Source organism: Rhinichthys klamathensis, unplaced genomic scaffold, assembly GCF_029890125.1.
Source record: "Rhinichthys klamathensis goyatoka isolate OS25496 unplaced genomic scaffold, OSU_Roscu_1.1 h1tg000505l_1, whole genome shotgun sequence".
NCBI lineage: Eukaryota > Metazoa > Chordata > Actinopteri > Cypriniformes > Leuciscidae > Rhinichthys > Rhinichthys klamathensis.
The window spans coordinates 864555-877791 of record NW_026606986.1 but is presented as its reverse complement, the minus strand read 5'-3'; the positions used below and the strand labels follow the sequence as shown (position 1 = coordinate 877791).

Below are 13237 nucleotides of genomic sequence, written 5' to 3'. Positions count from 1 at the left end.
TCGCCTTTTTGCTCCCCGTGCTGTCTTTTTGGATTACTTACTATTATGATTTTCCGTAGTTCCCTCATTCTAGTGACTGCAGACCTTGTAAATTCACTTAGCTAATTGATTTCAGCAGGAATCACGTTGCTGACTGTCATGTGATTGTACAAGCTTGGCCTTGTTAAGAGACTCGCGCCTTCAGGTCGGAAGTGCAACGCGGGAAGCGCGCGTGCAAGACAGGACTGATGCGAGAGGCCGCCTCGCTGTCAATCATACGATGTTTTGGCTGTCAATCCAGTGTGGCCACACCCTCATGTCCGCTAAGACCACACCCTCATGTCAAAGATGAAGTCGGTGGAGAAGCCGGTAGCACTTAAAGACGGCCAGTAGTAACAAACTAAACTTTACTCACACGGGTTTTCTCACGAAGTCTTGTAGCCTATAAACAACTTTAAAATGGCCGAAGAAGTGTTAATTACGAGTCCAGGCAAAATAACGTCGGTAAGTACACTATTTTATCACTTTAAATTGTCTTATTTTGTTATAAATATGAGTAACTTAGGCCTATGTTTTGTAACTTATCCTATTTGTTTTCGTTCTAACGTTAGTTGTCTTATCATCCTTAAACCGTATTCTGATTGTTATATATATGCCTCAAAAAGCAGAATACTTTATTAAAGTTTATTTTAGTTGGTCGTTAAAGTTTGGTTGATTAAGGTTTTGTAACGTTAATGTTTTTAAAATGTATTGTAATATCAATAATATTTAATGTAATCTTTAATGTCACATTTTTCATTTGTAAGAAATGATGTGTAGAACAAAGAAAAGCCATTAAGTTAATGTCACAAGACATTTTCAATAACTTCCCTCACATGTAGGACTATACATAACCAACTGTATCTGACCACTTAGTGGAACTAATGAAGTTGTTCCACTCATGATCTGAAGTGTAACGACCACTGAAGTCACACGATGAGAAAGCTATTCTCCCCTCATCTGACCTAAACTATTGCTCTAACATTTTAAGATCAATAGAATAGAATGTTTATAAACTTAAATATATTTGTTTAACAATATTTTTTTTTTAAATTGCATAGTAATGTAATCCTGTTATTTATGTAATTAGCAATATATATATATCTGAATTTAAAGACAAGTCAATATTTGTTTCATTTCTGATTTAGTTCTTCCAAAACACACTAAGAATGTCTGAGACTACTTATGAATGTGATTCTATAACATCAGGTCTACATGTGCTCATAGTTTCTTTCAAAGCTTTTTTTTTTTTAAGAAAAAAGAAAGAAACAACAGAAACATCTAGCTTCTTTAAGGAAAAAAGTGAGGAAAATTACAGCTCATGGTCCATACATATTTGCTCTTTTCTTTTTAATAGCATCTTACCTCATCTCTGCTGGCAGTGGCTTTCCTGACCTCCTTTGGTAGCTCAATGCTCTATGGATACAACTTAGCTGTGGTCAACTCTCCTGCTGGGGTAAGAGCTCATTTACGTACTCAATACCTTGATTGCCAAAACTGCTCATCAAAAAAAGGTAATCACTAAACAACATAACCAATATATTTCCATTCATCACAAAAAAAGTGGCTTCCAGTAGAGAGATGCATGTCATGTCAGAATAAACAAAGTGGCCTGAACAGAGTCTCTACTTACACAAGATGTCAGAGAATGTTGCCTTAACATGATTCTATGCATTCTGATTCTAGACATTCTTGTTGTAGTGTGTAAAATTAAATTGGGGGATAATATAAATGTATATTTAATATATAATATAATATAAAATATGTGTGTGTGTGTATAATCTCCTTAGTCTTTCTCCATAAAATTGAAGAAACAAAGTATTGATGCCTTATTTTAATATTTTGTAGATGACTCAGTTAGATGTTATTTGTTCATCTTGGCTTGTCAGGCATTTTGTTCTGCAGTGGTTGCCTCTAGCAGCTCTTCATGTATATAAGTAGGGACCTATTTGCCCTGCCCCATTAGCCTGTTAATGATGAAAATATTTAAATTTTCCTGTCTGGTCTCCTGACTGGCTGTTATATACCCTATTTAAGTGGCTTTGTTTTGTGCTGTTTTTCTTGGAACATCACGTGCTAATGAAGAGGATTCAAACATAGAAATCCAAAAATTACTGCTGAAATGGTTATTGTTTTTTTTTTTTTTTTTTTTTTTAAGCATAAGCTCAATCAATGTTATCGGTAATCTCGATTTTTGTTTGTTAAAAATTTAAATACGAGAGCTCTCCCAAGTCTATTAAATGGTACTGCCGTGTTCCAGCTTGAGTTAATTTGGAATGGAAAAGAAAAGGTACATAAACTGAAATTAAATTAGACTGTGACCTTAAAGTAGGCCTATATGCAGAAAAGGGAGTGAGTGACATAGAAAGAAAAAGAGAGAGAAGAAGAGCTTGTCACGAGACAGAGGCTTGTAAGTCTATGTCATAGGTGTGTCTCGCTGAACAGAAGCTTGAAATATGAAAAGTTGGTGAAGTTTGGAATCTGACAGTGATATACATGTAAAAAAAATAATAATAATAATAATTTACAGAATAGTTCACCTTCACCCAAATATAAAATCACTATCATGACATTCGAAACATACTTGCTTTCTTCAGGCAATGAGGTTCTTCTCACGGGACATATGGACTACTATTATGATACTTATAGTTATTTTTATTTTTTATTCTGTAGCTTTTAAATCCTTTTTACTTACAATACTTGGTAAAAAACCAAAACAGTCTTCAAAAATTCCACTAAAAATGAATCCCAACAGTTTTTCAACAGTATGATGAAGAGTAAATACTAATAGGATTTTTTTGTGAAATATTTGCTTTAATTTCTCTGTCTCTCCATTTTCCTGTCACTCACAGTACATTAAAGACTTCTATAACCGTACAGTGGTAAGTCGTAATGGAACTGGACTAAACGAGGAGGCCCTGACGCTCATGTATTCTCTCACCGTTTCTGTGTTTGCGATTGGAGGCCTGGTCGGCTCTTTGATGGTGGGCACACTGGTCACCAAATTTGGAAGGTAAGTCAGGAGGAGACCCATAACATCTGGCATATTGTGGTCACTGGTCACTCTACCAGAAATTCCTCTGAGTGTCAAGGCCACCGAGGTATATTCTTCCTCATCTGTTACCCCACCTGACCTCTCTGACAGCACTGAATGACTTTGCCTTTGCCTTGTAAATGGCCTTGTTTGTACTCTGGAAACGAGCAGACATTTTGTCCAGTCCACTAGGCTCCAAACATCTTTGTTCCTGATTAGTTCAAACAAAAATAAAAATGCTGTCATCATTTACTCAAAATGTTGTTGGATGACTTACTTATTGCATGGAACACTAATTTTGAATAACACGCCGGCCGTTTTTTCAATGCAATTACAGTGAATGGAGAATACAGAGCTTAAAAAGTAAGACAAAAGCACAATGAAAGTATCATAAAAGTTGTCTGTGTGATTTATATTCCAAGTCTTCTGATGCCAAACAATAGCTCTGTCTTAGGGCCACTTTTATGGTACTTTATGAAGCTTTCTGTCCTTTGTGAAGCTTGAATGCTTCTGTCTGCATTCTTTGTAATTGTATGGAAAGGAGCTACTAGTACATTATTCAAATCCAGCACCCCCGCCCCCCAATTTTTATTTTATTTAAAGAAAAAAGTCAGATAGGTTTGGAACAAAATCAGAATGAGTAAATAATGACAGAATTTTTTTATGGCCACAGCCAGAATTTTTATATCTGTGGCAGCATGTAGGATTGTATAGTGACAAAACCGTTTAATTTACCAGTTTCTTACTATGTGCGCTATGTTAGCCATAGCTTACACTTCTATTTTGTGCTCTCTAAGGACTCTGAAAGTCCTCCTGTCTAGTCTGTTCTGAGTGTCTATGAGTGGCGCCACAAGATTTGACTGCAGACATTTAAATGCAAATGAAAGACGATGATTCATGATCCTATTTATTGTTCTAATCAATTTCAGTCCAGCAAAATGTTTTATAGCAGTAAGGTGATCATAACGCAGAACACGGTGCAGCCGTCTGTAAATCAGGGGGAAAGTTTACAACTTGATAGAACTAATCAAGGAATGCAGCTATTTCACCCAGCAGCACTGTCATGGAACATCAGTTATCTGGTTTTGATAGTTAAACTCCCAGGTGTCCGGATATCAAGCATGACTGTCCTGGCTTAATGAGCAGTGCCAGAGCAGGACTTCACAAGGTTTGCTTTTGCAGGAAAGGAACAGTGGTAAACTCCACTGTACTGGTGTTCTTAGCAGCATCTTTCATGGGGTTCAGCAGGATCTGCAGCTCGCCCGAAATGGTCATCTTTGGTCGTTTTGTCACAGGAATACATTCAGGTATGTCCCAACTGAAAAAAAAGGATGTATAGTAAAGTAAGACATGAATGGACTCTGATATGCTTTCCTCATCTCCATCTTCCAGGTATCTCTCTTAGCGTGGTGCCCATGTACCTTGGAGAGATCGCTCCTAAAAACCTGAGAGGCTTCCTGGGGCTCATGCCCAGCATTTTCATTTGCGCTGGGGTTTTCTCAGCTCAAATCTTGGGCCTGCATGAACTTTTGGGGAAGGTGCAACAGCATACTTAACTTCAATAATCTATTTAACATCATACAATTACATTTTCATAAAAGTTATGAAATAGAGTTCAGCATTCTGTTTTAATTTGTGCTTTTTTTCTTGATAGGAGGAGCACTGGCCACTGTTTCTCTCTCTTGTGGTTGTCCCTACCTTTATCCAGCTGATGTTGTTACCGTGGTTTCCAGAAAGTCCACGCTACCTGTTGATTGAGAAGCACAATGTTCATGCCACTATCACTGGTGAGAGAAATGATTTCGAGTAAGAACTTGAGCCATTTAGGTATATTTCAAAAGATCAATCTCTCTATTGATGGCGTAATCCTATTCAACCATCAAATCTACCATGAATTTAAAAAAAATAATACATTATATGCAATAGATCAACTTATTAATCAGTATTTTTGTCTTGATTTTGAACTACGTTTAGAACTAGATTTAAAGCATAAATCTAATAAAATATATTGAAAGTATATTGGTTATATATTTTTATATATATATCAGTAATATATATTATCATTATTATCATATTTGTTTTGCTTAAAAAAGAACAAACAATGGGATAAAATAAACTTAAATCAACATGTTCTGATAGTTTTTTTTTAAGGGTGATTATAGATATTTTTACTGGAAACCAAGACCAAATTCTGATTAAGAAATTATTATTTTGCAGTATAGGCACACATTCTTTCATCGACATGTAGGAGGGTGATTGTTGCCATGAGATGAGTATTACACAGTATATGTTATTCGTTTTATTTTGTTCATGGGTCATGCTAAAAGGGGAACTTGGCAACTATTTCAAGTTAATAAAACCGTTTAGAAATCATTTGGATGGTTAAATAACCTGTTCTGGTGAAAATTGTGACTTTCCCCGCTCCCCCCAGCGTTCCCAGGCGGAAAACCAACCTTGCAACACGGGGACTAACGTCCCGGTAAGTTGGACATAGGAAGTCTCGTGAGAAGCGAGAACGAGCGAAAAACACGAACTGCTTAATGGCAATTCGTCATAATTCTATGATACTGTGTATGATGTATTACCCCACCTCGGTAGACATAGCTCCACACGATAAAGTTGCCTGGCTCCGATAATAACAAATGCACATAAGCAGCGGTAGAAAGGGGGAGGAGGGTGCGGCAAGTGAGTTTTTTTACGAACGTGTTGTGAAATACACGCCCCACATCTGTAGGGGGAGCTCGGTGAGAAAACATGCGACAACAAAAGTGAAAATCAGCGAAGAAATGGCTGCCAAGAGCTGCCAAGTTCCCCTTTAAGTTGGGTATGTGGTAGGAATGGTATGACTGGGATATGGTACAGTGACAAAAAAGGCACCTCATGTTAAATATTTGCCGACTCCTGATATAATAAAGATTGAACCAATATCTTGTGTTCTCTTTGTTGGTACAGCCTTGAAATGGTACAGAGCCAAATGCAACATCCAAGCAGAGATAGAGGAGATGCAGGAGGAGCAACGCTCTCTCTCCTCAGGTGAGACCGTGTCTGTCTGGCAGCTACTACTGGACCAAACAGTTCGCTGGCAGGTCCTGTCTGTTGTGGTCATCAACATCGGTATGCAGCTGTCTGGCATTGATGCGGTAAGGTTAACATCCTGGTTTACATTTAGAGCTGACTACACTGCATGTTTTGAGATTGCTTGTTGTACCTGCTCCTTCCCTGTAATAGAAAGTTGATGATATGAACACAGTGAACAGTGATGGGATCTGGGTATGGTGAGTATTTAGCCTCTAAAGCCTCACAAAATTTCTTACAACGTCAAATAAAAAGCAGGAAACTAAGGGTACGTTTACACGACAACGATATGCTTAAAATGGAGAAGTTTTTCCTTTGAGTTTTCCGCGTACAGACGACACCATTGTCAAAACAATCCCCATTCACACAGATCCGCGAAAAAGACAAAAAACGCTGTATCCTGCTGCCAGGCCATTAGATGGCAGTGAAACATGACGTCATCGTTTTTATTGTTTACACAGAGACGTGCTATAACGCATTAAAAGTTTTACGTTTTTAGTTGAAAAAGAGTCCCTAAAGCTCAACCTGCGCAGCAGAGCATTGGCTATGGGCCAGCATTGAAAGTGGCTAAAGAGCCCTCATTTCTTTATTCATCAGAAAAGGCGAATTACCTTTTTAAAATACTTAACTGCAGATTAATTATTCAGATGATTAAGAGGACAGAGCTGACATAAACCTCACTCTTTATCCATCAGAGCTTAACAAATTACAATCTTCTTTTTTTTGGAAGTGTTTATGGAATCTAATTTGCACTACTCTGCTACAGCCATAAATATAAGCTATTATTCAAGCAAATTAGATGTATTTTTTAATTGTTCCATCGTTAAAAGGGTGATTATGGTGATTTGGCAAATCTTTTTTGATCTATAAACGTTCCCCTTTAAATCAGAGCTAACAATTTAACTATTAGCTTGTGATTCCAGAAACGGATAGCTTTTCTTTTTCTTAGTAGTAGTTTGATGGTATAGTTTTGAAGTTGACACCTGTCAGCTGACACTGTCCGTTTAAACTTGCCTCTGTATTGCTCTTTTATGGCATCTGTATTATAACCAGTTTATTAAATCATTCATTTGATGTTGGCTAATTTGACACTTCTCAGCTCTGTTTAACACATCAGATTATGCAGAATTCCACAGATTATCTCCCAAAATCAGTAGAACAAATGCTGAAAAAAAGTCTTTGACTTTGTCAAATGGCAATTTCTATTTCGGCCATGTGTTCATCTAATTTTAAACCCTCACAAAGGCTATAAATAAAAGCTATTATCCCAGTGGCGATTCATCAATTTAAATCCTTTACTGACATTGACATTCATTCCACTTATTCTGGAAGAAGAAAAACATTTTTTTGAGGAGTTGCAGACTATGACAATGTGTGTGACTTGCATTATTCAGTTAGCCTGGCCTTTACAGAGGTTAATATGAAATAAATAAATAAACATTGCTTGCTGGACAACAGAACAGGATATCCTTACAGTTTCATATTGCTGCAAAGCTGAAATATCAGTATTGTCTTTTTAACTACTGTACTTAAAAACTCTCTGAGACTCTTTTGCAAATTCATAGTAACTTTAATTCCCAAAAACACAGTCTTGAGCTGCTGATGTCAAATCCAAGACTATCCAGGTTTGCCCAATGGGGTTTTGATATCAAATTTGAATATTAAATGACATTGACTGTATGGCCCTTAGGAGGCAGGTGACCCTGTGAGCGTCTGTGTGTGTATTCAGTGTAAATGGGGCTGACAGGTGGTGAGTCTTGGCTGACTTCAGCATGAGCAGCAGGAGAGAGGCAGGCCGTGAGTGTCCTCTACAGTCCCAGCAGCTCTCAAACCGTCTGTGTTCTCTCTGATTACCCCCCTGCCTAACCTCACACACAGCCCTCCAGCTCTCAAATTGAATCTAAAGTGTTGTATGCCGTAACCGCTCGCAGTCACGATATGCCACCTGTACAAGCCAAAATCACTATCCTTCCACTTACCTTCTCATGTTCTCCCCAGATCTGGTTTTACACCAACGACATCTTTGAGAACGCTGGAATCCCAGCCCCTGAGATCCAGTACACCACTGTAGGAACTGGAGCAATAGAGATAGTTGCAGGCCTCATAGGGGTGAGTTTTCATATTTTGCTGAGTCGAATGTGAAAATTGTCTTTCAATTATTGATAGTGGTAAAAGACTATCTGACAGGGTTATAGTGATGCAAAATAGTTTATTGGACATCACTTGGTCTATTACTTAATAAGATTTGACAAAAAAAATTGTAAACATTCTTAAAATGAATTAAGTTTATTTTTCATTCCCCATTGGCAATTTTTCTGTTTTGTTTTAAGCATTAATCTAACAAAATATATTGATAATAGCTTAATAAAATAAAATATTTTTGCTTAAAACAAGAAAAAAAGAACCAAAGGGATAAAATAAACTTAAATCAGCATGTTCTTATATCAATCATATATCATACAACAATCTCTTAATATCTTGTATGATTTTGCTTCTCGTGTAAATTTATTTTGTTTTAAGAATGATTAGATATAGTACACCACTGTAGGACCTGAAGCTATAGAGATTGTTGAAGGCCCCATAGGGTTGAGTTTTCATATTCTACCGATGTGTTCACGGAGTCGAATGTGAAAATTGTCTGTTTCAATTATTGATAGTGGTAAAAGACTATCTGACAAGGTTATATAGTGACGCAAAATAGTTTATTAGACATCACTTGGTCTATTACTACACTAGAGTTGCTACATTTGAGAAAGAACGTCTTTTCATATCTCAATCATTTTCATTTAGCTTTGCCCTCAATCTTTCTCAGCTCATGTTGTGTATTTTTCTGCTTTGACACTCATAAAAAAACACTGTATAAGATGAGCGTTAGAGAGAGTGATGTGTCTTGTTTTTGCCGCCTCCTTCCTTGGGTCACATCTCAGAGCTGTAATGAAGGCCAGATACAGTCCTCTTGCTCTCTCCCAGTTGCGTCGCTTAGCCGGGATTTAGTGATGCACCAGCAGCAACCGGAGAGAAAGAGGCACACTGTTAGTCAGAAGAACTCATTGCTGTCAGTGTCAATTGGCCCTCACTCGGGAGGCGAATGGCACACGAGAGAAACGCTAGAGATTGGTTATAAAATTACAGCTATTCATTCTTATGTCAGCTTCACCCGCCTTTAAGTCAACAGTGCACAGCTTTAGCGCTCAATTTTAGCAGTATTTAATGAAAAAACAGGGTTCCACTTTATGCTTTTACAGCATTTGCTTTCAAAAAATCACCAAAAGCCATCCTTTCAAGACAGCAGTTACTGATTAATCTGATCAAGACAAAAAGGAAGTGCCTATTGTGAACATCCACATTGCATCTCTTGTTTTTCCTTCAGTGTTTCACCATTGAGCGTCTTGGGCGAAGGCCATTGATAATTGGAGGTTTTGGTGTCATGGGAATTTGTTGTGCTGGGATAACACTGTCTCTCATTCTTCAAGTAAGTAAAACATAATTAATAAAGTGAAAAATACTTCAATCTAACCTGAATTAAATTTAAATTGCACTGCCCTTTGAAATAACTCTCAGCAAATATTTGGGCAAGCTAGAGTGTCGTTATCTTGCATGTGATTGTGATTTATCACACTTTTATCATCTTTACATCATTTAATCACCATTTCCTATTATCATATTTTCAGACACATGTGCCTTTCATGAAATATGTGAGTGTGGGGTGTGTGGTGGGTATAATCGCTGGGTTCTGTATTGGACCAGGTGAGCTTTTTTGTGTCTCTCACCCTTTCTTCTTTTAATCTACATCTAAAGTAATCTGCATGGCTACATCACTTAAAGTCATGCTCAGACTTATTTGGTAAAGCACTGCTTCAATTGGATGAGTAGTTGCCTGCTCTTTGACCCTGAATTCCCAGATGACGTCTTCAAATAGTGAAATAGCGACACCTGGGGGAAGAATTTTGAAAAGCAAGAGCTTAGACCTCAATATATGTTTGGGAATTAGATAGTGTTGTCATATGCAGTATATTCATTTTACAAAGACATTATATTTTGTCCATATTTTCCATATGTTTACATTTTTATCTGTTCAGACTGGTTTAAAGACTTTCAAACTTTCAGAAATAAGTAGTTTCAAATGTATTTTTTTATTATATTTATTATTTTAATATTTTACATGTTATTTATGTATTCTTGTTAGTATATATATTATAGTTATTTATGTATTTCAATAAACATTAAGTATTTAATGAACATTGTTCACCCAAATTCACTAGGATTAATGCTATCTAGCATTATTAATCCATTAAGAGATTTTTTTTACATTGCATTTTACATATTTTTCATAACTTTTTTTAAAAATTAGATTGAAATGATTTTTTTTTTTTAAACAATACTAACTTAGATGTTACATAAAAAATGTTTGAAATATACTTTTCTGTAAGCACACATAATCAGAAGATAAATTGTTCCAATACAGATTTATTGAGTTTCTTAGTTTACACAAAAATGTGTGATCGTGAACCACATTTTTTCATATTAAAATATAATAGACACAACAGATAATAGTGTACAGATATCTTAGAAATCTAGACCGAATTACATTAAATTGATATAGTGATAATAAATTGTACTGTTGAGGAGAATATATTGGCATTTTAAAGAGTTTCGAAGATCAAAGTATGAAAGTTAAAGTGTGTACTTCCCTCTATTAGTGCTGAATGAGCATGTGACTCATAGTTTATGCGCACAATAAGAACAGAGAGGAGTAGCTCTGCTACAGTGATGAATGAGACTAGAAGTGCTTTACTGAGTTGATGCATTATCCAACCCAACTCCAAAATCTATAATTCATTCTCAGGCCCCAGTCTCAATCGGTGTAATTACGTCTTTAATTAGGATTTTTTATGGCTCATTGTTCATAAACAATGATGAATATGGCTTTTTAAGACAAAATCTTGCATGAACAATGAATTACAAGCAGAGTTCCTTATCAATTTAACTGCAGCATGCCTCCTGCTGCAATTATCACGCACAAATAATGAAGCCATCGCTTGGCTTGTTCCTGAATTCATTACATTTGAAATAACACCTTGTGCCTCCTTATTTTTCACTTGTAACCAAAAGGGATTAGAACTTAAGCAGTGGAACAATCTCTGCTTCCTGCATATTGAGATAACGAGCTCTTCATAAAGCTAGTTTATTATCCTCCCTCCAAGAACTGTTGCACTACAGTAGAGGAGAGCGTACATGCATGTGCATAAAAGTGCATTCATAATATTATGCTTTTATGCATTGTATTATGCTAAAAAAAAATATGACAGTTCTAGGTTTCACAGTACTTTTTCTCTGAGATGAAGTTTGGTTATTAAACATGAAAAATAAACACGCTGTCATTATATACCATTAATACGGATGTGTCTGTTTTAGCGGGTGTTCCGTTCCTGATCACGGCTGAGCTCTTCAAGCAATCCCATCGTCCTGCCGCATACACCGTGGGAGGGTCTCTTAACTGGATGTCGAACTTCACCATCGGCTTCATCTTTCCGTTCCTTCAGGTATCATATTCATATAGCGCAGTTGAAGCTAAGGGTACACAGCGTTTAATCAGAAAAGGGTTTTCCAGGATTGAGGTCACCTTGTGCATTGAAAACATTTGTCAAAGTCAATCAGTGTAAAAATTCAATCATCTTCATTTAATTCAGCTGCTTTAAAAAGGAATAACTTAGTTTGCATTCCATCCTATTTCTCTGCTACAGAGGTCTGCTGGGTCCTACTGCTATCTGGTGTTCTGTTCCGTGTGTCTGGCAGTGGCCATCTACGTGTACTTTGTTATTCCTGAAACTAAAAATAAGACGTTTGTAGAGATTAGTCGGATGTTTGCTACTAAAGAGGCTGTGGAAGAGAGCCAGGCCCTCACTCACCCAGACCAGCTCAAACTGAAAAAGATGAATGGATATGGTTCACTTGAGAATGGTTCACTTGAATTCGACAGCTCTTCTTCCTGTCCTTGAACTCAGATGAAAGCAAACAATGCATAAGAAAGGTTTAGGGATTAGATCAACTCTAATCATGTCAATGATCATCCCTGCAATAAAAGCCTGACTGAAAGGCATGGTTATGCAGCTAGTGAATATTACTTTTGTGCGCAATGGGCTCAGACTGCAAGAAGGTCCATTCCTCCTTATAACAAAACCTGAGCCGAAATTAGTTTTCAGAATCAGATTTAGTTTTGCAATGATGCCTAAACATCCTGAGCTTTGTGATACCTTGTGTGCAAGGGCAGTGACATTGACATGTATTGCAACATGTATATTGTTCTTGAGAACTTTTGAAATCACAAGCTAGATTTTTTTTTTTTTTTTACTATTTTTCATGTTTATGAAATGTCTTCATGTATATAGGCCTTATACATATGTTTATCTTATATAGTTGATCTCTTGATATAATGATCTCTTGCACACATTGTGAGCATTGGATCATTTGGAAATACTCAGGTGCTAACATACCACCTCATCAGAGACTGCTGTAGCAACTTTAAATACACTGAGATCAAACTTGCACAGGTATTTTACATATAACTTTGTTTTAATAATGTTGAATTTTATTTACAGTCATTTTGAATACTGCTACAGCTGTAAATGTGTATTAGTACGTATTGTATACACTACCATTAAAAAATGTAAGGTCAGTAAGTTTTTTTTTTTTTTTGAATAAATTAAAATTTGTATTCAACAAGAATGCATTAAATTGATCAAAAGTGACAAAGATTTACATTTTTGATGCTACAAAAGATTTCTATTTTAAATAAATTCTGTTCTTTTGAACTCTCTAAAAAAAAAAAAAATATTAAGCAGTATGTTTTCAACATTGATAATAATAAGAAAGGTTACTTGAGCACCAAATCAGCATATTAGAATGATTTCTGAATGATCATGTGACACTAAAGACTGGATTAATGGCTGAAAAATCAGATTTGTCAAAGCAGGAATACATTTTTAAAAAAGTTTTCTTTTAATATTAGTGTTTTTTACTGTATTTTTGATCAAATGAATGCCAACTTGGGCCAAAGAGACTTCTTTCAAAAACATTAAACAATCTTACAGACCCCACACTTTTGAAGGG

The 13237-nt window shown here is 36.3% G+C and overlaps 1 protein-coding gene across 1 annotated transcript; it reads left to right on the top strand.

Annotated features, from left to right (window-relative positions):
* The first annotated feature begins 326 nt into the window (after positions 1 to 326).
* On the top strand, positions 327 to 12811 carry slc2a15a (solute carrier family 2 member 15a). The gene is made up of 12 exons (XM_056238062.1): positions 327 to 483; positions 1376 to 1474; positions 2871 to 3031; positions 4235 to 4359; positions 4445 to 4590; positions 4707 to 4839; positions 6005 to 6192; positions 8126 to 8236; positions 9498 to 9599; positions 9799 to 9874; positions 11543 to 11670; positions 11872 to 12811. Exons 1-12 carry the CDS (start codon positions 439 to 441, stop codon positions 12124 to 12126), a joined length of 1569 nt encoding a protein of 522 aa, XP_056094037.1. The 5' UTR covers positions 327 to 438; the 3' UTR covers positions 12127 to 12811.
* Positions 12812 to 13237: the final 426 nt, after the last annotated feature.

Bases quoted from the DNA above. Each gene is read 5' to 3' on its own strand.
- slc2a15a (XM_056238062.1), top strand. From the start codon at position 439: ATGGCCGAAGAAGTGTTAATTACGAGTCCAGGCAAAATAACGTCG. The intron at 4,360-4,444 runs GTATGTCCCAAC...TCCATCTTCCAG, and splicing joins TGTCACAGGAATACATTCAG to GTATCTCTCTTAGCGTGGTG. The intron at 6,193-8,125 runs GTAAGGTTAACA...TGTTCTCCCCAG, and splicing joins AGCTGTCTGGCATTGATGCG to ATCTGGTTTTACACCAACGA.